We start from the raw sequence: 21,678 nt of genomic DNA, 5'->3' as shown, positions 1-21,678 counted from the left end.
TCTGGTGCGCTGCTCCTTCATCAGGTGAGTTAATGAAGGAGCAGCGCTCCGAAAGCTTGTCATTTCAAATAAGCCCGTTGGCCTATAACCCGGGTGCTATGTGACTTCTGACCTTGCCCACCACAGTCTAACCCCGTCACCTCCACATCAGAGTTAATTCAGAGCAGCTGAGGAGGGGGATTTACCGTGTGCTGCAGTAGTCCCAAAATATATTTATTGAATAGAAGTAAGGTGCAAATGATACATTGTGCTGGTGTAACATGGTGTGTGTCTGCAATAGCATGAGGTTGGTTGCAGGTACCTGTGACCACACAACTGATATTCTAAATAAAGCTCACTGATGGGAAGCATCCTTTCATTGTGTAGGATTGGAGGTCCTGAAGGGTTTTGACCAGGTGGATGTGAAAAGGAAATTTCCTCTTGTGGGAGAATCTAGAATGAGGGGATGCTGTTTACAAATCAGCATACGCCTATTTGAAACAGAGAGAAAGATGATCTTTATTCCTCACAGATGGTTGTGAATCTTTGGGACTTGCCCTCAAATGGCAATGGAAGCCTCACGTTCTATGAATATTTTTAAGGCTGAATTAGGTAGCTTTGTGATGAGTAAAAGGCGATGATCTAGTGGTGTTATCACTGGGCTGTTAATTCAGAGACCCTGGTAATGTTTTGGGGACCCAGGTTCGAACCTTGCCAAGGCAAATAGTGGAATTTGAATTCAATGAAACTCTGGAATTAAGAATCTAATGGTAACCATGAATCAATTCTCAGGGAAAACCCCATTTGGCTCACTGACATTCTTCAGGGAAGGAAAGTGCCATCCTCATCCTGGTCTGACCTACATGTGACTCCAGAGCCACAGAAAAGTGGTTGACTCTTAACTGCTCTCTGGGCAATTAGGGATGGGTCATAAATGCTGCCCAGCCAGTCACACCCTCATCCCATGAATGAGCTAAAAGAAAGAAGGGAAGATAGGAATGCAGAGTAATCAGATCTGCCCAGACCTTACTGAATGAGGGAGCCGGTTTGAGAGGCTGAGTGGCCTACTCCTGTTATTAATTTGTAAGTTCATACATAACACACTGAAAAGCCATTTGTGTCTCTCCACCAACCTGGCTTTCAGCACCATTCACTTATTCTTCAAAACGAACTTGTGCTGGAGTTACTCCAGTGATTGACTCACACACCAGCTTCTCAGAGTGGATTTCAAGATAGACCATCCCATCTACAACCACCAGGAGCTGAAAATCCGAGTAAAAAGCCCGATGTTAGTTTGGAAATGTAAAAGCAAGATGTTGGATCAGGCCATTCAGCTCTCTGAAGCTGTACCTCCTCCCAGTAAGACCCTGGCTGAACCTCAGACTCAGCTGTATCCTCCCAGACAACCAACGAGAGATAGAGGAGAGGAGAGATGGAGGAAAGGGAAGATGGAGGAGAGAGGAGATGGAGGAGAAGGAGAAGGAAGATGGAGGAGAGTGAGATAGAGGAGAAAGATTTGGAGGAGAGTGAGAAATGGAGGAGAAGGAGATGGAGGGGAGGGAGAGATGGAGGAGAAGGAGATGGAGGAGAGGGGAGATGGAGGAGAGTGGTGATGGAGGAGAGAGAGATGGAGAAGAGGGAGAGATGGAGGAGAGGGACAGATGGAGGATAGGGAGGTGGAGGAGAAGGAGAGATGAAGGAGGGAGAGGTGGAGGAGGGGGAGATGGAGGAGGGGAGGTGGAGGAGAGGTGAGATGAAGGAGCAGGAGATGTAGGTGATGGGAGAGGGAGAGATGGAGGAGAGGATAGATGGTGGAGATGGGAGATGGAAGAGAGAGAAAGAGATAGCAGATATGGGAGAGATGGAGGAGAGGGAGAGATGGAGTGAGGGGAGGTGGAGGAGAAGGAGATGGAAGAGAAGGGAGATAGAGGAAAGGGACACAGATGAGAGGGGGATGATGGAGAGGGAGATGGAGGACATGGGAGAGGGAGAGATAGAGGAGAGGGAGGTGGAGGAGAGGGAGAGATGGAGGAGAGAGGAGAAAGAGATGGAGGAGAGGAAGAGATGGGGAGATGGTGGAGAGGTAAGATGAAGGAGAGAGAGTTGGTGGAGATGGGAGAGGGAGAAATAGAGGAGAGGGAGAGATGGAGGAGAGGGAGAGTTGGAGTGAGGGGAGGTGGAGGAGAAGGAGATGGAAGAGAAGGGAGATAGAGGAGAGGGACATGGACGAGAGGGGGATGATGGAGAGGGAGGTGGAGGACAGATTAGATGGGGGTTTGGGGATGGAGAAAAGGGAGAGGTGGAGGAGAGGGAGATAGAGGATAGGGGGTGAGGTCTGATGGAGCATGGAAAAGTGTGATCACGTGAGGCCCAATCTTGCAACACTTTTACACTATTTATGGGCAGCACGGTGCCTCAGCGGTTAGCACTGCTGTCTCACAGCACCAGGGTCCCAGGTTTGATCCCAGCCTCAGGTGACTGTCTGTGTGGAGTGTGCACATTCTCCCCGTGTCTGTGTGGGTTTCTTCCGGCCGCTCCGGTTTCCTCCCACAGTCCAAAGATGTGCAGGCCAGGTGAATTGACCACGCTAAATTGCCTGTAGTGTTAGGTGCATTAGCCAGAGGGAAGTGAGTCTGGGTGGGTTGCTCTTCAGAGGGTCAGTGTGGACTTGTTGGGCCAAAAGGTCTGTTTCCACACTGTAGGGAATCTAATCTAATCTAATCTAAAGCTTGGGTCTGCTGTCATTGAGTATCTCTGATTGTGTTTTTGGAGAAATGATGGTATAGTTAGTGGTTATGTCAGTGAGTCAGTAACCTCGAGGCCCAGGGTAGTTGTGTGGAGATTTGAATCCACCATGGCGGCACGGTGGCACAGTGGTTAGCACTGCTGCCTCACAGCGCCTGTAGACCCGGGTTCAATTCCCAACTCAGGCGACTGACTGTGTGGAGTTTGCACGTTCTCCCCGTGTCTGCGTGGGTTTCCTCCGGGTGCTCCAGTTTCCTCCCACAGTCCAAAGATGTGCGGGTCAGGTGAATTGGCCAAGCTAAATTGCCCGTAGTGTTGGGTAAGGGGTAAATGTATGGGTGGGTTGCGCTTCGGCGGGTCGGTGTGGACTTGTTGGGCCGAAGGGCCTGTTTCCACACTGTAAGTCTAATCTAATCTAAAATGGCAGTGAGTGAAATTTCAATTCCAGTCTTTACAAGTTGTCGAAGATAAAGCTCGCCTAAGTAATAGTGGCCATGAACCTATCATAACCTAGTCACAAAGGGCCATTGGGGTCAGAATGTTGCCGAGAGGGGAGGAAATCTTTCCTGATGTGTGACCAACATGTGACTCCAGACCCACAACAATGTCATTGATGCTTAACTGCCCCCTGGAAGAGCTGAGCAAGGCACTCAGGTCAGTGGCAACAACTGCTGGCCTTACCCATGAAACCCACATCCCATGGAAGAATAAAGCAGAAGGTTACCCTAGGAGCAGGTAGCAACAGTTGGAGAGAGGGCGGGAATGGAGGTGAATAGAGAAATTCACGTAACAATGTGGGATTGGGAAAAACTTTCATTCCATGGACCTCTGCTAACATTCGGGTTCACCTTTCCCAGCAAGACGGTGCCTCTTTGATTGGGCTGATGAATCGTATAATCTCACAATGCGGGTTAAGGCCCAAAACATTAGATCTATCCTGGCTCTTTGAGAGCACTAGTGTTGAGAGTATGTTGCTGGAAAAGCACAGCAGGTCAGGCAGCACCCGAGGGGCAGGAAAATCGATGTTTTGGGTCAGAGCCCTTCATCAGGAAAACGTCGATTTTCCTGCTCCTCAGCTGCCTGACCTGCTGTACTTTTCCAGCAACACCCTCTCAACTCTGATCTCCAGCATCTGCAGACCTCACTGTCTCCTCTTTGAGAGAGCACTGCCCAGTTTAATCAGAGATGCCAGCTATTTCCCTACAGTGTGTCAAATTAGTCCCTCAAATACGTGTCCAGTAATCAAAAGCTTCAGTTATACTCTCTTCCACCCTCTTCTGTCTGGCAGAAGATTTAAATGTTTGTGTATACGTACAAACAGATTCAAGAACAGCTTCTTCCCTGCTGTTATCAGACTTTTGAATGGACCTCTTTAATGTTAATGTTGATCTCTCTCTGCACCTTCTTGGCACTATCCTGCACTCTATTCTGTTACCCTGATGCACTTGTGTAGTACAATCTGTCTGCAAAGCACTTCAGACAGCACTTTCCACTGTACTGTGGTACATGTGACACTAACAAATCAAATCATATCAAGGCTTCTGCATCATAACTCAACTGGTAATGTACACCTTGGGGTCTCCTGTCCTCTAATGACTGTAGCTTGTACAGATTTGTGGATTTAGCCAGATGGATGTGACCAAGTCATAATACAATGGCTACAACACAAATGGAGACCCTTCAGTCCAATGAGCCCATGTAGGCCTTCTGCAAGAGCATCTCTGCTTGTCCCACAACCCCGTCTATAGGCTGACAAGTCCTGAGAATTAGAATTAGATTTTATTTCAGGTGTGCTCAAGTAGAGGAGTAGAGTGAAAAGTGTACAAAGTTGTCATTCCCGATGCCATCTTAGGTGCCAGGTACCTAGTTATCAAATCCTTGGTACAAGGTAGAAAAATAAAGAAGTAAAGTTAAAAGCTAATCATTGTAGTCCATTTCAAAATCCAGGATTGACTCTGTTTCTATCACATACTCGGGAAGTCCAGATCCTAAACCGTTCCTTAAGGGAAAAGGTTATTTCCCCTGTGACCATTGGGTTTCTTTTGCCATTTATCATATTGATAGAGTCTTTTGGTCTTTGACATTTCTGCCAGTGGGAAGAGTTTCTCAATATACAAAGCAAAGGCTATTCAGCCCGTCTAGCCTGACCTGTAATTCATTAAAGTCATGGCTGATCTGATTATGGCCTCAACTCCACATTCCCACCAAACCCAATGACCTCCTCATTGGCCAAGAATCTATCTTGCTCCACCCTAAAAATGTTCAATGACCCCCACCTCTACCGCTTTCTGGGGAGGAGAGTTTCAGAGACTCATGGGCCCCTGAATGAAAATATTTCTGCCTCGTCCATTTCTTAAATGGAAGATACACTTGTTTGTGTGAGTGTCTCCTAGTCCTAGCCTTTCTCACAAGGAGAAACGTCCTTTCAGAATCCATTCCCTTAGTCAAGTGCCCTTAAGGATCACATGTCACAGCCTGCATCATCCAGACCCTTCATAATTTTGAATGACTCCGTCAAATCTCCTCTCAACCTTCTCTCCTGTGAGGACAACATTCTTTATAAACATTTGCCAGAGAATGTGGGCAGCATTTAATACCCAGAGGGCAGATAGGAGTCAGCCCCATTGCCTTGGGTATGGAGTCACATGTAGGCCAGACCAGGTAAGGATGGCAGATTTCCAAAAGAACATAAGATCATTCGATATAGGAGTGGAAGTAAGGCCATTCAGCCCATCGAGTCCACTTCCCCATTTAATCATGGCTGATGGGCATTTCAACTCAACTTACCCGCACAGTCCCCGTGTCCCTTAATTCCTTCCTAAATCAAGACTTTATCAATCTCTGCCTTGAAGACATTCAGTATCCCGGCCTCCAGTGCACTCCGTGGCAATGAATTCCACAGGCCCACCACCCTCTGGCTGAAGAAATGTCTCCTCATTTCCATTCTAAATTGACCCCCTCTAATTCTAAGGCTGTGCCCACGGGTCCTAGACTCCCCGTCTAATGGAAACAAATTCCCAGCGTCCACCCTTTCTAAGCCATGCATTATCTTGTAAGTTTCTATTAGATCTCCCCATAACCGTCTAAACTCCAATGAATACAATCCCAGGATCCTCAACCATTTGTCATATGTTAGGCCTACCATTCCAGGGATCATCCGTGTCACTGGACACACTCCAGTGCCAGTGTGTCCTTCCTGAGGTGGGGGGGCTCACAATTGGACACAGTATTCTAAATGGAGCCTAACTAGAGCTTTATGAAGTCTCAGAAGCGCATTGCAGCTTTTATATTCCAACCCTCTTGAGATAAATGACAACATTACATTTGCTTTCCTTCCCTGAAGGACAGCGGTGAGCCTGTTGGGCTTTACAATGATTGACAGTGGTTACATGGCAATTAGTGGGATAGCTTTTTCAAAACAATAACATTGAATTTGCATTCTACCATCTGCCTGATGGGTATCTGACCCCATGACTGTCGAACATTAGTCTGGAGGAGCTTGGGATTGCTAGTCCAGTGATCTCACTGCTACGTGACCACCTCCACGTAACTGAAGACAGTGTTTTAGAATTTTATAAAAATTTCAAATGTAAATATTGATTTGCTTTGTAGCAAAGTGTAAATTCTGGCGAAAGTTGGTTTGTCTGATACGAGTATGAAGGACCTTTTTGTTTGTTTCTGAGCTCTGGTTTAGCACCTCTGGCAAACCAATGGGAAGCACACAGCAGTGAAAACAACATCTGCTGACAAGTTGCTGCACTGTGTGAGGATGGATTAGCTTGTACCATTCAGGTTACAATGTTGACAACAACCGGGGATTTATTAATTCACTGCTCAATCTAAACATTGGCCCTTCACCTGTGTAATTGGGAGGAAAATCTAAACAAGACTTAATGGCTTCAAGGTTTTCCTCACTTTGCTAGTCATAGTGGTGTCAAGTCAGAATTATTAGGGTGAGTTTGTCAGAGTTTAAGTGCATGCCACATTTGCATTCTGCACTGAACAGAGATCTCATGGTGAAAGGTCTGCAAGCTATAAATTGGATTGGGTCAGTTTTGTGATTGTAATGTTTTTTAACAAATGGTTCAGAAACTCATTTAGAACAGAAACACTCTTACTTACTCGTGGGGAGTGGGTGTCGCTGGCTGGACCACATTTATTGCCCATCCATAGTTGCCCCTTGAGAAGGTGGCGATGAGCTGCCTTCTTGAACCGCAGCAGTCCAGATGCACTGAGTTGGCATACAATGCCCTTTGTGAGGGAGTTCCAGAATTTTGACCCAGCAACAGTGAAGGAACACTGATATGTTTCCCAGCCAGGATGGTGAGTAGCTTGGAGGGGAACTTTTATGGTGCTGTGTTCCGATGTATCTGCTATGTATCAGCTGTCCTTGCCCTTGGAAGTGGTCATGGGTTTGGAAGGTGCTGTCTTAGGTGCTTTAGTGAGCTTTTTCAGTGCCTCTTGTAGATGGTACACACTGCTGCTACTGAGCGTTGGTGGTGGAGGGAGTGGATGTGTGTGGATGCGGTGCCAATCAAGGAGGCTGCTTTGTCCTGGATGGTGTCGAGCTTCTTGAGTGTTGTTGGAGCTGTCCCCATCCAGACAAGTGCGGAGTAATACATCACACTCCTGACTTGTGCCTTGTTGATGGTGGATTGGTTTTGGGGGAGTCAAGAGTGAGTTACAAAGTATTCCTAGCTTTTGACTTGCTTTTGTTGCTACTGTATTTATTTGGTGAGTCCAGTTAAGTTTCTGATCAATGATAACCGCTAGGATGTTGTAAGTAGGAATTCAATGATGGTAAAACCATTGAATGGTAAGGGATGATGGTTGGATTGTCTCTTTTTGAAGATGGTATTGCCTGGTGTTGGTGTGTGGTATGAATGTTACTTCCATTATTCAGCCCAACTCTGGATATTGTCCAGATCTTGTTGCACATCAAGGCCTTTAGTTTGGTTTTGGCTTTGGAACAGAAGGTCTCAGTTCTGAAGAATCATGGATTGAGTTCAAAAGCAAATTTTAGTTTTCTCCCAATGATAGAGCTAAGCTTTAGTTCAGGGAGCCAGTCACTCTGGCTGAAGTGGATACCATTGACCAAGGCAACAATGTTTAATCCTGAAATGGGAAAAGACAGCAGTTATCACTCTGCACTCCAGTCCTGCATGGATCAAACTCATATTAAAACGAAAACAAACACCATCTGACATGGCGGCTCAGTGGGGTGCATTACTGCCTCACAGCGCCAGGCACCTGGGTTCGGTTCCACCTAAGAGAGACAGTCTGTGTGGACTTTGCATGTTCTCCCTGTCTCTGCATAAGTTTCCTCAAGCTGTTCTTGTTTCCTCCTGCAGTTTCAGTGGATTCGCCATACTAAAATGCTTATTGCATCCAGGTGAGGTGGCTTAGCCGTGGGTAATGCAGAGTTACGGAGATTGGGGTCTAAGTTACATGCTCCTTGGAGGGTCAGTACAGACTCAGTAGGTCAAATGGCCTTGCTCTCACACTGTAGAGATTCTAAGATACTATCCCTAAGGAGATTACGGAATTGCTGTCTGTGGGAGCTTGCTGTGCACAAGATGGCTGACATGTTTCCCACCTTGATACAGCAATGGGGTGAACGTCTCAGAATCGGTATAAGCTATTTAGGACTGAGACAAGGAGACATTGAGTGGTGAATCCTATAAATGCTCTACCTCAGCAGCTCAGTCAATGAGCAAGACAAAAAGCAATAGTTTTCTGGGAATTAATGGATTTGGGGTTAGGACTGCAAAGTGAAGTTGAGGTAAAATGTCAGTAGGCAGCTCAGATCCTATGGACCGAAAGGTCTCTTCTGTACTGTTTGATTCCATGAATATATGATCAGCCACGATTACAGTGCGTAGCAGAGCAGGGGCGGAATGCCTTCTCCTGCTCCTATTTCTGATGTTCTTCTCAATTTGTTTGCCCTTGCCCCGAAACTGTAAACCCACACAACCCGGGGAGTTAAAACCCCGGGGTCTCCAACAAGATGATCAAACTGTCTGCCGAGTCACTGGGGAATCTCCCTTGGCAACACTGAGATGTGTTTTGTTCATCTAATTGCCTTCCACCCACACAAATAATGTCAGCCATAAATAAAATTATTATGCAACAGAAATCTATTTGCGCTGCTTGTAGCTGTCTCCTGTCAGTTCACTCATATTTCACTGTCCCGGCAGAGCTGCTTTGCTCTTTATGCAACAAAGGAACATGTAGCAAGACGTGATCAGATACTCACAGCCCTGCTCCTTGCTGCTGGCTGCCTGGGACTGAAGTCACATATCCCTGCATCGAGTGGTTCTGCAGCTTGCTTGCCTCTCTGCTTGAGCTGCACACCGGTGACATAACTACCCCTCTGCTGGGGACGACAACATTCAGCCCAATCAGTCCCAAAGAGCATACCCTCTAGACCCAGCTCCCTGGAGTAACCCTGCATTTACCAGGCATAAACTTAACATCCCTGCACACTATGGGGTAATTTAGCATGGCCAATCCATCTTAACCTGATTTGGAGATGCCGGTGTTGGACTGGGGTGTACAAAGTTAACAATCACACAACACCAGGTTATAGTCCAACAGGTTTAATTGGAAGCATGAGCTTTCGGAGCGACGCTCCTTCATCTCCACCTAATGAAGGAGCAATGCTCCGAAAGTTAGTGTGCTTCCAATTAAACCTGTTGGAGCATAACCTGGTGTCGTGTGATTTTTAACTTTGTATACCCTAAACTGCACATCTTTGGACTGTGGAGAAAACTGGAGCACCTGGAGATAACCCACACAGACATGGGGAGGACATACAAACTCCACACAGACAGTCACCTAAGGCTGGAATCTGAACCCGGGTCCCTGAAACTGTGAGGCAGCAGCACTGAGCCATTGTGCCAACCTGCATCAGATAAGATGCTAACCTTTCTCAGACAGACAGAAGATGGAGTCCATCAATAGTCGCTCTTGGAAGAACGTTGATGACGGGACTTCGCCCTCTCCCCACCCTCACATGCTTTGGCCTCAACCAACAGGACACGCAGCTCCTTGTTGTTCGTGGGATCTTTCTGTGCATCAGATTAGCTGCCGCAATTTCGATACGGGCATCAGTGCCACTGGAGACAAACAACTGAAATCACGGAAATCTAGATTCCCCAAAGGTTATGCCTGAGGTTACCCTGTTTGTGCACTGCCATCCCCTCACAGTGCTGGATAGTAAACCCCACAATGTTTGGGGAGGAAGGTCAAAGAGGCAGGGATTGGAGATGGAGGCCAGATTCCTAACTCTACTTAGGGCAGAAACAAGGGTTCCGAAGGAGAGTCACAGCAGAGTCAAAACATTAACTCTGTTTCTTGCTCCCTGACCTGCTATCCCTAGCATTACTTTAAAAGTCCACATTGACTGGCCCTAATTAACTCAGCTTTCTGCATGGCCTCCATACATTCAGCAATTTCCAGCTCTATTATAGAACCCCAGTCCTTCATGGTCATTAACCTGTTGTTCTGAAGGGGCCTGAGAGTGCAGATGCTGAAAGATCGTTTCCATTGCTCAGAGAATTAAAACACACTGCAGAATCTCAGCATAAGGGGCAGATATTCAGGACCAAGCATGTTCGCTAAGTGGTTAGCACTGCTGCCTCACAGTGCCAGGGCCCAGGTTCGGTTCCAGCCTCAGGCGACTGTCTGTGTGGAGTTTGAACGTTCTCCCTGTGTCAGTGTGGGTTTGCTCCCTCAATCCAAAGATGTGCTGTTTAAGGTGGTTTGGCCATGCTGAAATTACTTATAGTGTCCAGGGATGTGTACTTTAGGTGTATTAGCCAGGGGAATGGGTCTGGGTAGGTAACTCTTTGGAGGGTTAGTGTGGACTTGCAGGGCAAAATGGCTTGTTTCCACACTGTAGGGATTCTATAAGGAAAAATGCCTTTATTTGGATGATCGTGAACCTTAAGGTTTCTCTACCCCAAACAGTTGTGGAGTCCCTGTCACTGAATACATTTAGCTCAAGACAGACAGAGTTTCACCCTCACAGGGAATCATGGGATTCTAAGAGTGGGCAGGAGTATAGGAGTATAGGTGAATTTGCCTGCACCTCCACACACATCATTTACTGTATCCGTTGCACCCGATGTGGTCTCCTCTATATTGGGGAGACAGGCCGCCTACTTGTGGAACGTTTCAGGGAACACCTCTGGGACACCCACACCAACCAACCCAACCACCCCATGGCTGAACACTTTAACTCCCCCTCCCACTCCTCCAAGGACATGCAGGTCCTTGGCCTCCTTCATTGCCAGACCCTGACCACATGACGCTGGAGGAAGAGCACCTCATCGTCCCGCCTAGGAACCCTCCAACCACAAGGGATGAATGTAGATTTCTCCAGCTTCCTCATTTCCCCTCCCCCCACCTTATCTCAGTCCCAACCCCCGGATTCAGCACCGCCCTCTTGACCTGCAATCTTCTTCCTAATCTCTTCGCCCCCACCCCTTCTCCGGCCTATCATCCTCACCCTCACCCTCACCTCCTTCCACCTATCGTATTCCCAGTGCCTCTCCCCAAATCCCCTCCCCCGTACCTTTTATCTCAACCTGCCTGGCACACCAGCCTCATTCCTGAAGAAGGGTTTATGCCCAAAACGTCAATTCTCCTGCTCCTCGGATGCTGCCTGACCTGCTGTGTCCTTCCTGTGAATGTGCCTAATTAGCACCCTCTTATTGCCCTTATTGCTTTTTGCTCATATTCTGATGTCTTCCCATTTCCCTAATTTCACATTTTTAATTTGCCTGTCTCGTTATGTTTATTTCTCTCTTTTTTAAACCTCCCTTTTTTCAGTCCAATTCACTGCCAAAGGCTAATTGCACTCCAGCAAGTTATGTTCCACCTTATATACCAAATAGGATCGGAGAGGTATTGTCTCTGGAGCATCGGAGGCTGAGCGAGTGATCTTATAGAAGTCTATAAAATCATGAGGGTGAATAGGCATGATCTTTTCCCCAGGGTGGGGGAGTAGGTTTAAGGTGAGAGGGGAAAGATTTAAAAAGACCTAAGGGGCAACTTTTTCACGCAGAGGGTGGTACGTATATGTAATAAGCTGCCAGAGAAAGTGGTGGAGGATGGTACAATTACAACATTTAGGAGCATCTGGATGGGTATATGAATAGGAAGGCGATTTTTGAGAGATTTGTAGCTCAGGTTGAGGTTCAAGGTGTAAGTTTGCTCACTGAGCTGGCAGGTTTGATTTCAGATGGTTCGTCACCATGCTAGTGAGTCTCCGGTGAAGGGCTGGTGTTCTGTCCTGCTTTCTATGTATGTGTCTTGGTCTGTTAAGGTGGATGATATCATTTCTGTTCTTTTTCTCAGAGGTTGGTAAATGGGATCCAATTCGATGTGTTTATTGATGGAGTTCTGGTCTGAATGCCAGGCCTTAGGAATTCCCATGTGTGTCTCTGTTTAGCCTGTCCCAGGATGGATGTGTTGTCCCAGTCAAAGTGGTGTCCTTCTTCATCTGTATGTAAGGACACTAGTGAGAGAAGGTCATGTCTTTTGATGGCTAATTGATGCTCATGCATCCTGGTGGCTAGTTTCCTTTCTGTCTGTCTGATGTAGTGTTTGTCACAGTGCTTGCTTGGTATTTTGTAAATGACATTCGTTTTGCTGGTTATATACGTTTTGTTATAGGATCCTTTAGTTTAATCAGGAGCTGTTTTACTGCGTTGGTAGGTTTGTGTGCTGCCAAGATGTCAAGGGGTCAGAGTAGTCTAGTAGACATCTTCGAGGTGTTTTTGATGTATGGTAATGTGGCTAGAGTTTCGGGGCGTGTTGTTTCTATTTGGACTGTGTTTATCGGGTACTTGCTTTTCTTGATTACATTGTACAGAAAATGTTCTTCTTCTGTTCATAGTTCCTGGGTGCTACAGTGTTTTGTGGTCCGTGTAAATAATTCCCTAATGCAGCTCCATTTGTCGGTGTTAGGATGTTTGCTTCTGTAGTTATGTATCTAGTCTGTGTGTGTTGCTTACCTATAGACACTGATCTGCAGTTCTCCATTAGCTGTTCATTCCACTGTGACATCTAGGAAAGGGAGTCTGTTGTTGTTCTCCTCCCCTTTTGTAAAATTTATGCCAGTAAGGATGTTTTCGGTTAGATTCCCCACAGTAAGGAAACAGGCCCTTCGGCCCAACAAGTCCATACCAAACCTCCAAAGAGTAACCCACCCTGACTCATTTCCTTACATTTACCCCTGACTAATGCACCTAACACTATGGGCAATTTAGCATGGCCAATTCACCTGGCCTGCACATCTTTTTGGACTGTGGGAGGAAATCCACGCAGACATGGGGAGAATGTGCAAACTTCACACAGTCAACCAAGGCAGGAATTGAACCCTGGTCCTTGGGTGCTGTGAGTCAGCAGCGTTAGCCACAGAGCAACCGCGTTGTCGATGATGTTGTAGATTTCCTCTAATTTGGTCTGTTTTGTGACGACAAAGGTGTCATCCATGTAGCGGACTCAAAGTTTGGGTTGGATCATGGGGAGAGCTGTTTGAGTGTCTGCATTACTGCTTCTGCTAAGAAGCCTGATATTGGTGATCCCATGGGTGTTCTGATGATTTGTGTGTAGGTCTTGTCATTGAAGGTGAAGTGAGTAGTGAGGCACAGGTCCATTAGCTTAAAGATGTTGTCCATGCTGATGGAGTTGGTGCATCTGGTGTTTGTGTCCTTGGTTTGTCTTGCAGTGCAGTCAGTGTTTCCTTGGCCAGTTTGATGTTGATGGGTATGAATAGGACTGTTATAGCAAAGGAGACCATTATTTCGTCTTCGTCTATCTTGGTGTCTTTAATGATGTTCAGGAATTCTTAGGTGGAGTGAATGGAATGGCATGAGCCTTCTACCACTACCATGCATCAAAGACATATCAGAGATGACTACCAGACTACTCCGACTCCTTGGCATCATGGTAGCCCACAAGCCTGCCAACACACTGAAACAGCTCCTGATGAACCTAAAGGACCCTGTACCAACAACCAGCAAAACAAATGTCATTTACAAAATACCCTGCAAAGATTGTACCAAAACTACATCGGACACACAGACAGGAAACTAGCCACCAGGATACACAAACACCAACTAATCACCAAAAGATATAACCCACGATCACTAGTATACAGATTATATACTTACATACAGATGAAGAAGGACACCGCTTTGACTGGGACAACACATCCATCCTGGGACAGGCTAAACAGAGACACACATGGGAATTCCTAAAGGCCTGGCATTCAGACCAGAACTCCATCAATAAACATATCAATTTGGACCTCATTTACCAGCCTCTGAGAAAAAGAACCAGAAATGATATCACCCACCTTAACAGACCAAGACATATTCATAGGAAGTGGGACAAAATACCAATGCTTCACCAGAGGCTCACTGATGATGTTACCTAGCATGGTGACGAAACACCTGAAATCAAACCTGCCAGCTCAGTGAGCAACCTGACTAGGAAAGGTTTAGAGGGATATGGGCCAAGTGCTGGCAAATGGGACTAGATTAATTTAGGATGTCTTGTCAGCATGGATGGGTTTCTGTGCTGTACAGCTCTATGACTCTGAGTAGGCCATTTGGCCCTTTGAGCCTATTCTGCTATTTGATAAAGTCATTGTCCTCAGTCCCTGCCATAAGTTCTATTTTGTTCCACATTTTATGAGGTAACATTTTACAAATGATCTTGTCACCACTGTTTCTGTAATTCTAGTTTTATCACTCCCAACATAGTGAGATTACATAGTAATAAAAAGAAAGACTCGCATTTGTATAGTGCCTTTCCCGGCCCCCGGAAATCCTGAAGCACTTTGCAGCCAATAAGCTACTTATTCTACTGAGTAGAATTTCAGAAACCTGACAAGCAATCTGCCCAGAGTCAGCTCCTGCAAACAGCAATGTGGTGTAGTCTGAATCACACATGAAGGATGGAAGTCTTGTGGTGCAGAGTCATGTCCCTGACTCTGAACCAGAAGCCCCGAGTTTGCATCCCACTACAGGACTTGATGATCAAGTGCACTAATTTACAACGAAGCATGCAGAATTCTTCGGGGACTTGACAGGGTCAATGCTGAGAGGATGTTCCCCCTCATGGGAGAGTCCAGGACCAGAGGGCACAGTCTCAGAATAAAAGGGGCAATTTCAGACTGAGATGGGGAGGAATTTCTTCTCTCAGAGCCATGGAGAGCTGTGGGGCAGAGTCCTTGTGTATTTGAAGGCTGAGATAATAGACAATAGACAATAGACAATAGGTGCAGGAGTAGGCCATTCAGCCCTTCGAGCCTGCACCGCCATTCAATATGATCGTGAGGGAATCCACGGTTACGGGGAAAAGGCAAGAAAATGGACATGAGGAATACCGATTAGCTGTAATCCTATTGAATGGCAGAGCAGGCTCAAGGGGCCGAATGGCCTACTTCTGTTCCTATTTCTTATTATGTTATGGTGTCACAACCAAGTACGTTGACTATCAACTTGCTAATCCTTCCAATGCATATCAACTGCAGGCAGTGAGAATGCTGAGGATTCCTGGTGAATCCTTGGTCTTCCCATAGTGGAGGTAATGGTGCTGTGGATCAGACTGAGAACTGAAGAAGATTAAGGGTTAAGTTTTGACCAGGACACCAGGGATTCTGTCCCCCCAACCCCCAGTCCATGATAGCACTGTGGAATATTTTATTCCCACTTGAGAGGGTGCAGAGAGTCTCCATTTAAGATTACATCTGTGGTTGACACTAATGTTGCTCCCCAGAGCAAGTGTTTGACCCAGCGAACACCTTCTTGTAGCAGCTGATTGTTGAACCTGACAGTGTAATTATCTGCTCTAGGGTCGGAATGGAAAGGGAAGTATCTACGTGTGGGCCTCTGGGGACGGGGGCAGCTATGACGACTGTAACTGTGATGGTTATGCATCGAGCATGTGGACTATCTCCATCAACTCGGCCATTAACGACGGCCGGACGGCGCTCTATGATGAAAGCTGCTCCTCAACTCTTGCCTCTACCTTCAGCAATGGGAGGAAGAGAAACCCAGAGGCTGGTGTGGTGAGCACTGATATTATTGTCTCAGTCACGCTGTTTGACACGGAGCAGCAGCTGCTCCTTTGTCGGGGGGGTCTAATGCTTTCAGAATGCTGTGGCTGCCATTCAGTGATATGTGTAATTGATATTGCTGTTCTATCGTCGAGTGTGCAACAGAGAAGCTGCCTAATTAAATAAATGACCTAATTATCTCTTTCCTTTTCCCCACAATTGTTTTATTAAAGGCAACAACTGATTTGTACGGTAATTGCACTCTCCGTCATTCTGGGACATCTGCTGCAGCACCAGAAGCCGCTGGGGTTTTTGCCCTGGCCTTGGAAGCAAAGTATGTATGATGTACTTCATTTGGCATGTCCCCTGTCCACTTTCCATTGTGCTTGTGACAATATGCAAACCATGTTGAACGTTGCTTCATATCACGTGTGTACCATCAACAAGATGCTATTCATCAACTTACTCAGGTTCCTCCTAAAGTACCTTCCAAACCCCCCACCCCTTCCATCCAGAAAGACAAGGGCAGTAGATACATGGGAACACCCATCCCCCCTATATAGGTGGCACGGTGGCTCAGTGGTTAGCACTGCTGCCTCACAGCGCCATGGACCCGAGATCAATTCCTGCCTCGGGCAACTGTCTGTTTGGAGTTTGCACATTCTCCCTGTGTCTGTGTGGGTTTCCTCCAGGTGCTCCTGTTTACTCTCACAGTCCAAAGATGTGCAGGTCAAGTGAATTGGCCATGCTAAATTGCCTGTAGTGTTAGGTGCATTAGTCAGGGGTAAATGTAGGGGAATGAGTCTGGGTGGGTTACTCTTCGGAGGGTTGGTGTGGACTTGTTGGGCCGAAGGGCCTGTTTCCACACTGTAGGGAATCTAACCTATATGTTCCCCTCTGAACCACTCAGCATCCTGACTCAATAATATATCATCGTTCCTTCACTGTTGCTGGTTCTAAATCCTGGAATTCTCTCCCTAAGGGCATTATGGGTCTACCTACAGCACATAGACTGCAGCGGTTCAAGAAGGCAGCTCACCCCCACCTTCTCAAGGTGGAGCTGGGGACAGGAAATAAATACTGGGCCCAACCAGCAATGCCCACATCCCATGGATAAATAGAATGTAAATTATATTGGTTCATAAATGCTATGAGACATATATAGTGTCGAAGTTAGTTAAAGAGTTAGATAAAATAACTTACTATCAATGTCAACTACAGCAACAAAAGCAGAAGTTGCTGGAAAAGCTCAGTAGGTTTGGTAGCATCTGTGGATAGGAATCAGAGTTAATGTTTTGGGTTGAGTGGTCTTGCCCAGAGCCTGATCAGTGTACAGTTTTGATATATACAAACTGGGGGAACCCATTCATCTCCTCACACCTGTTCCATTCCAATGGAGCATTGGTTACCTGTACCACCACTCCTGTACCCATCTTGACTCCATATCTAGTAATACCCTTTCACCAATAAAATAACAACTTGTTTTGGAAACTTTTAATTGACCTATACTCTGAACAGGTTTTAGGGAGAGAGTGGGATGCCTGGACTTCTCTTTGTATGAGTCCTAACAGCATGGTTTGAACTCCAAGGTTATGCCTGCTTTGTTCTGGGCTAATGCCTCACAAGAGGAAATGGTTTCTCTACCTACCCTATTAAATTCATGAATCATCTTAAACCCCTCAAATATCTGATCGCTTGATCTTCCACCTCATCCTGTCAGGCGTGCCAGTATTTGGATGAGACAGTAGACTATATTCCTGCCTTGATTTGAAATTGATCCTTGGAGCCCACGCTAATCCTGTACTCTGACATGCTTCACATCACTGTGAATAAAACTTCACAAAGCAAAGATGAGCAAAGGATATTGCTCATTTGAGATCATGAAAGACGAAAGGCAAGATGCCTTTCTATGGTTATGGATGGAGGATTTCCTGAAAAATTAAACAGTGTTTATCTGTGGAATTCCCTGCCCAGTGAAGCAGCTGAGGTGACCTTGTTGAACCTTTTTAAGCCAAAGATAGACAGATTTTTGAACAGTAAAGGAATGAAGGGTTATGGTGAGCGGGTGGGTAATTGGAGCTGAGGCCATGAAAGATCAGCCATGATCTTATTGAATAGCGGGGCAGGCTCGAGGGACCAGATGGCTTACTCCTGCTCCTTATATGTTGGAATGTATGAAATGCAGCAACCAATTTGCACATAGCAAGTTCCCATACTCAGAAATCTGCTCATGTTTTTATGATGATAACTATGGCATAAATGTTAGTCAGAATTTTGGGTGGCACCTCCCCCCAACCTTCTTCAAAGGGTCCCAGTTTAACAGCTCACCCAGAAGGTGACATCTGCAACTGAGCAGGACTCCTCCTGTGTTACACCAGGGCGTTAGTACTGTTTTCTCAGCTCAAGTCTCTGGAGTGGGATTTGAATCTGATAACCTCCTGACTCCAAGAGGCAAGTGTTACCACTGAGCCTGAATTGATGTTTGACTTCCTGTGGATAAGGTTCACTCCAAAAAGAGAGAGAAGGTGAATACACTCAGAGTCATACAGCATGGAAACAGACCCTTCGGTCCATCTAATCCACACTGACCACGTTCCCAAATTCAACGAGTCCCATCTGCCTGCACTTGGCTCATATCCCTCCAAACATTTCTTATTCATGTAGTGAATGAATATTTCTATTCTTTATCGAAAAGTCTTAAAATGTTGTAACTGTACCTGTATCCTCTGAAAGTTCATTCCATACGCAAACCACTCTCTGTGTAAATAAGTTGCCCCTCATGTCCTTTTTAAATCTTTCTCCTCTCACCTTAAAAATAAACCCCCTAGTTTTGAAATCCCCACAGTAGGGAGAACACATCTGCCATTCACCATATCTACACCCATCATGATTCTATAAACCTCGATTAGATCACCTCACACTGGGGCTCCTATGATCCCGTCAAAAAAGCCCCAGCCTTTTCTTCAAACCTCAGACCCTCCTTTCCTGGCAACATCCTGGTAAAAACAACAAATGTTGGAGATCACAGTGGGCCAGGCAGTATCCATGGACAGAGAGAAAGCTAACGTTTCAAGTCTGGATGACTCCTCATCTTCATCTGATGAAGAGTAACCTCGACTTGAAACGTTAGCCTGCTCTCTCTCCATGGATGCTGCCTGGCCTACTGTGATCTGTTGTTTTCAGTACAGATTCCAGCATCTGCAGTAATTTGCTCCGACACCCTGGTCAATCTGTTCTGATCCCTCTCCAGCTTAACAATATCCTTCCAAAACAGGGAAACCTGAATGGGATACAGTGAGGACTGCAGATGCTGGAGATCAGAGTCAAGAGTGCGGTGCTGGAAAAGCACAGCAGGTCAGGCAGCATCCGAGGAGCAGGAGAATCAACGTCGATGTTTCCTCGATGAAGCCCAAAACGTCGATTTTCCTGCTCCTCGGACGCTGCCTGACCTGCTGTGCTTTTCCAGCACCACACTCTCAACAGTACTCCAAAAGAATAGTTCACATTGAACTAAAATGTCTATTGCGCATGGATTAAACCATTTTATATTTCTTCAGGATGTTTCATCTTATTGCAAAGCTGACTGCATGATTTGCAATTGACAACAGACGGGCAAACCTCACACCAGTTCCCTGCTCATTTTGTAATTTTTGCTCCACAGTCCCACTCTGACTTGGCGAGACATGCAGCACCTGACTGTCTTGACATCCAAACGCAATCAACTGCACGACGAGGTGCACAAGTGGAGAAGGAATGGCGTGGGTTTGGAGTTTAATCACCTCTTTGGCTACGGAGTGCTCGATGCTGGAGGGATGGTTAAAATGGCCAGAGACTGGAAGACAGTTCCTGAGAGGTTCCACTGTGTTGGAGGATCAGTGAATGAACCACAGTAAGTGGCAACTTACGTAATTCAAGGATACTTAAAACTTCCCTCCAAGAGGACGTAAGATTTTATGGTGACTGGAAAGGGCTTCTCACGCTATCCAATTCACCAGGCTTATGCCCAGAATCCAGGTTTGACAAACCCAAAGCAGAACTGAGCAAGTGCTGCTCTAGCACCATGTTGTGGTCGATACCATTAACCAGCATAGCTGTCTGCTCTCTCAGGTGGATGTTAGAAAGAAAGGCCTCTATTTCAAAGAGAAACAGGGAAGTTATCCTCGTGTTCTTGACAATGCTGTCCCTCCATCAGCAGCACTGAATCTGAATGGCACAGTTGTTCCAATAGTCAGATGATCCTGACAACACTGCAGACTGCGGACATGTGGAGGTCCTGGCTAACTCCTCCTCAGTTGCCCTGTAAGTTGAAACCTGCAATGGGCAATTGACGCCATCAGAAATCCTCCCAGATAGTTGGAGACTCAGAGACTTTGGAGGTTTCTGACACAGTGGCCTGCCTAGAATATTAAAGCCCATTGCAGCTCTTGCATAACTATTAAACTGATTCCCCGAATGTTGACACCGACACTCCCCCTCCCCCAACCACTTGATCCCTCCAGATTTAACCATCAATCCCCTTCCTCGTCCCCCACAGATAAGACACAATCCCACGTGCCCCCCCCACCTCTGCTGAATCCTACCCAACCTCACCCCCAGCTCCATCCCTCTTCCCAATCATTCCCCATCTCCACCTAGTTCCTGCAGCCACTACATGACTACATCCCTACTGCCTATGAACCCAACACCTCACCCTCCCAACACACTCTGACCTGAACATCCCCACCCCAGCCCAGACACCAGATTGCTATAACAGCCCTCATTTACCTGCTTCTGATATCTGCCCTGTGTACCCACTCCTTTACTAGTCACAACCTAATCCCCGTCTCTCCTCTGCCAGCCTTCACCTCTCACCTACTTTCCAAACCCTTTTTCTGAAGGTTTAAACATTGCCCTCGTTCAGATGCTCCCTCATCCCAGCACTGCTCAATCTTCATGGCAGGGTGGTTAGTCAATGGCCTTGTGGTTAGGGCAGTCACAGGTCACCGCTAGACATTCCCTTCAGTCTGTTGAAATTATATACGTCACATGGGAATGTATGTTCATACAATCCCAATCGACCCAGCACACGATATGTAAAAGGCTTTGTAAGTGAGGAGGAGCTGAAGGAACAGGAAGATAACTCACCTATGTCTTGAGGGTCTGGAATGTGTTGCTTAGTCACCATTTAAAGTAACAAAATCATTGAGGATTGAGACAACAGGTCCATTGGGAGAGATTGAGATGAACATGCGTGTATCCTCTGGCTGCATGCAATGTTAAATCTTCTTTGCTGTATTTGAATCGACTGGAGATTTTTACCATACAAATGCCAATTTTTTTTTAAAGAATTAAACAGGCCCTTTGGCCCAACAAGTCCACACTGACCCTCCAAAGAGTAACCCACACAGATCTATTCTCTTATATTTACCCCTGGCTAATAACCTACAGTATAGGCTATTTAGCAGGGCCAATTCACCTAACCTACACATCTTTGGATTGTGGGAGGAAACCCACGCAGACATGGGGAGAACGTGCAAACTGTTGCCTGAGGCTGGAATCGAACCCAGGTCCCTAGTACAATGAGGCAGCAGTGCTAACTGCTGAGCCACCATGCCAACCATCTTCAATAAGAAAGAATCTAATCTTTGTCCTTTTACATTTTCTGGTATTGCCATCACTGAATCCATAATAATCAACACTTCTGGGGGGTTACCACTACTCAAAAGTAGAACTGGACCAGCCATATAAATACTGTGGCGAGTTTTGAGAAGATTTGTTAATCAGGTTGAGGTTCTGGATGTTGGTTTACTCGCTGAGCTGGAAGGTTCGTTTTCAGATGTTTCATCACTATACTAGGTAACATCATCAGTGAGCCTCTGGATGAGCCTCTGAAGGGTCTC

The 21,678-nt window shown here is 46.3% G+C and overlaps 1 protein-coding gene across 1 annotated transcript in view; it reads left to right on the top strand.

The window, feature by feature from the left end:
* The window catches only part of pcsk2 (proprotein convertase subtilisin/kexin type 2), a 90,713-nt gene that overhangs the window by 65,445 nt on the left and 3,590 nt on the right, over nt 1-21,678 (top strand). Inside the window, exons 9-11 of the mRNA XM_060831092.1 lie at nt 15,596-15,811; nt 16,033-16,133; nt 19,461-19,688. Of these exons, the coding sequence (XP_060687075.1) occupies nt 15,596-15,811; nt 16,033-16,133; nt 19,461-19,688 (545 nt within the window). The remainder of the gene's footprint in view (nt 1-15,595; nt 15,812-16,032; nt 16,134-19,460; nt 19,689-21,678) is intronic.

The sequence above is a fragment of the Hemiscyllium ocellatum genome, chromosome 10 (genome assembly GCF_020745735.1).
Source record: "Hemiscyllium ocellatum isolate sHemOce1 chromosome 10, sHemOce1.pat.X.cur, whole genome shotgun sequence".
NCBI lineage: Eukaryota > Metazoa > Chordata > Chondrichthyes > Orectolobiformes > Hemiscylliidae > Hemiscyllium > Hemiscyllium ocellatum.
This window is presented reverse-complemented; position numbering and strand designations above follow the sequence as displayed.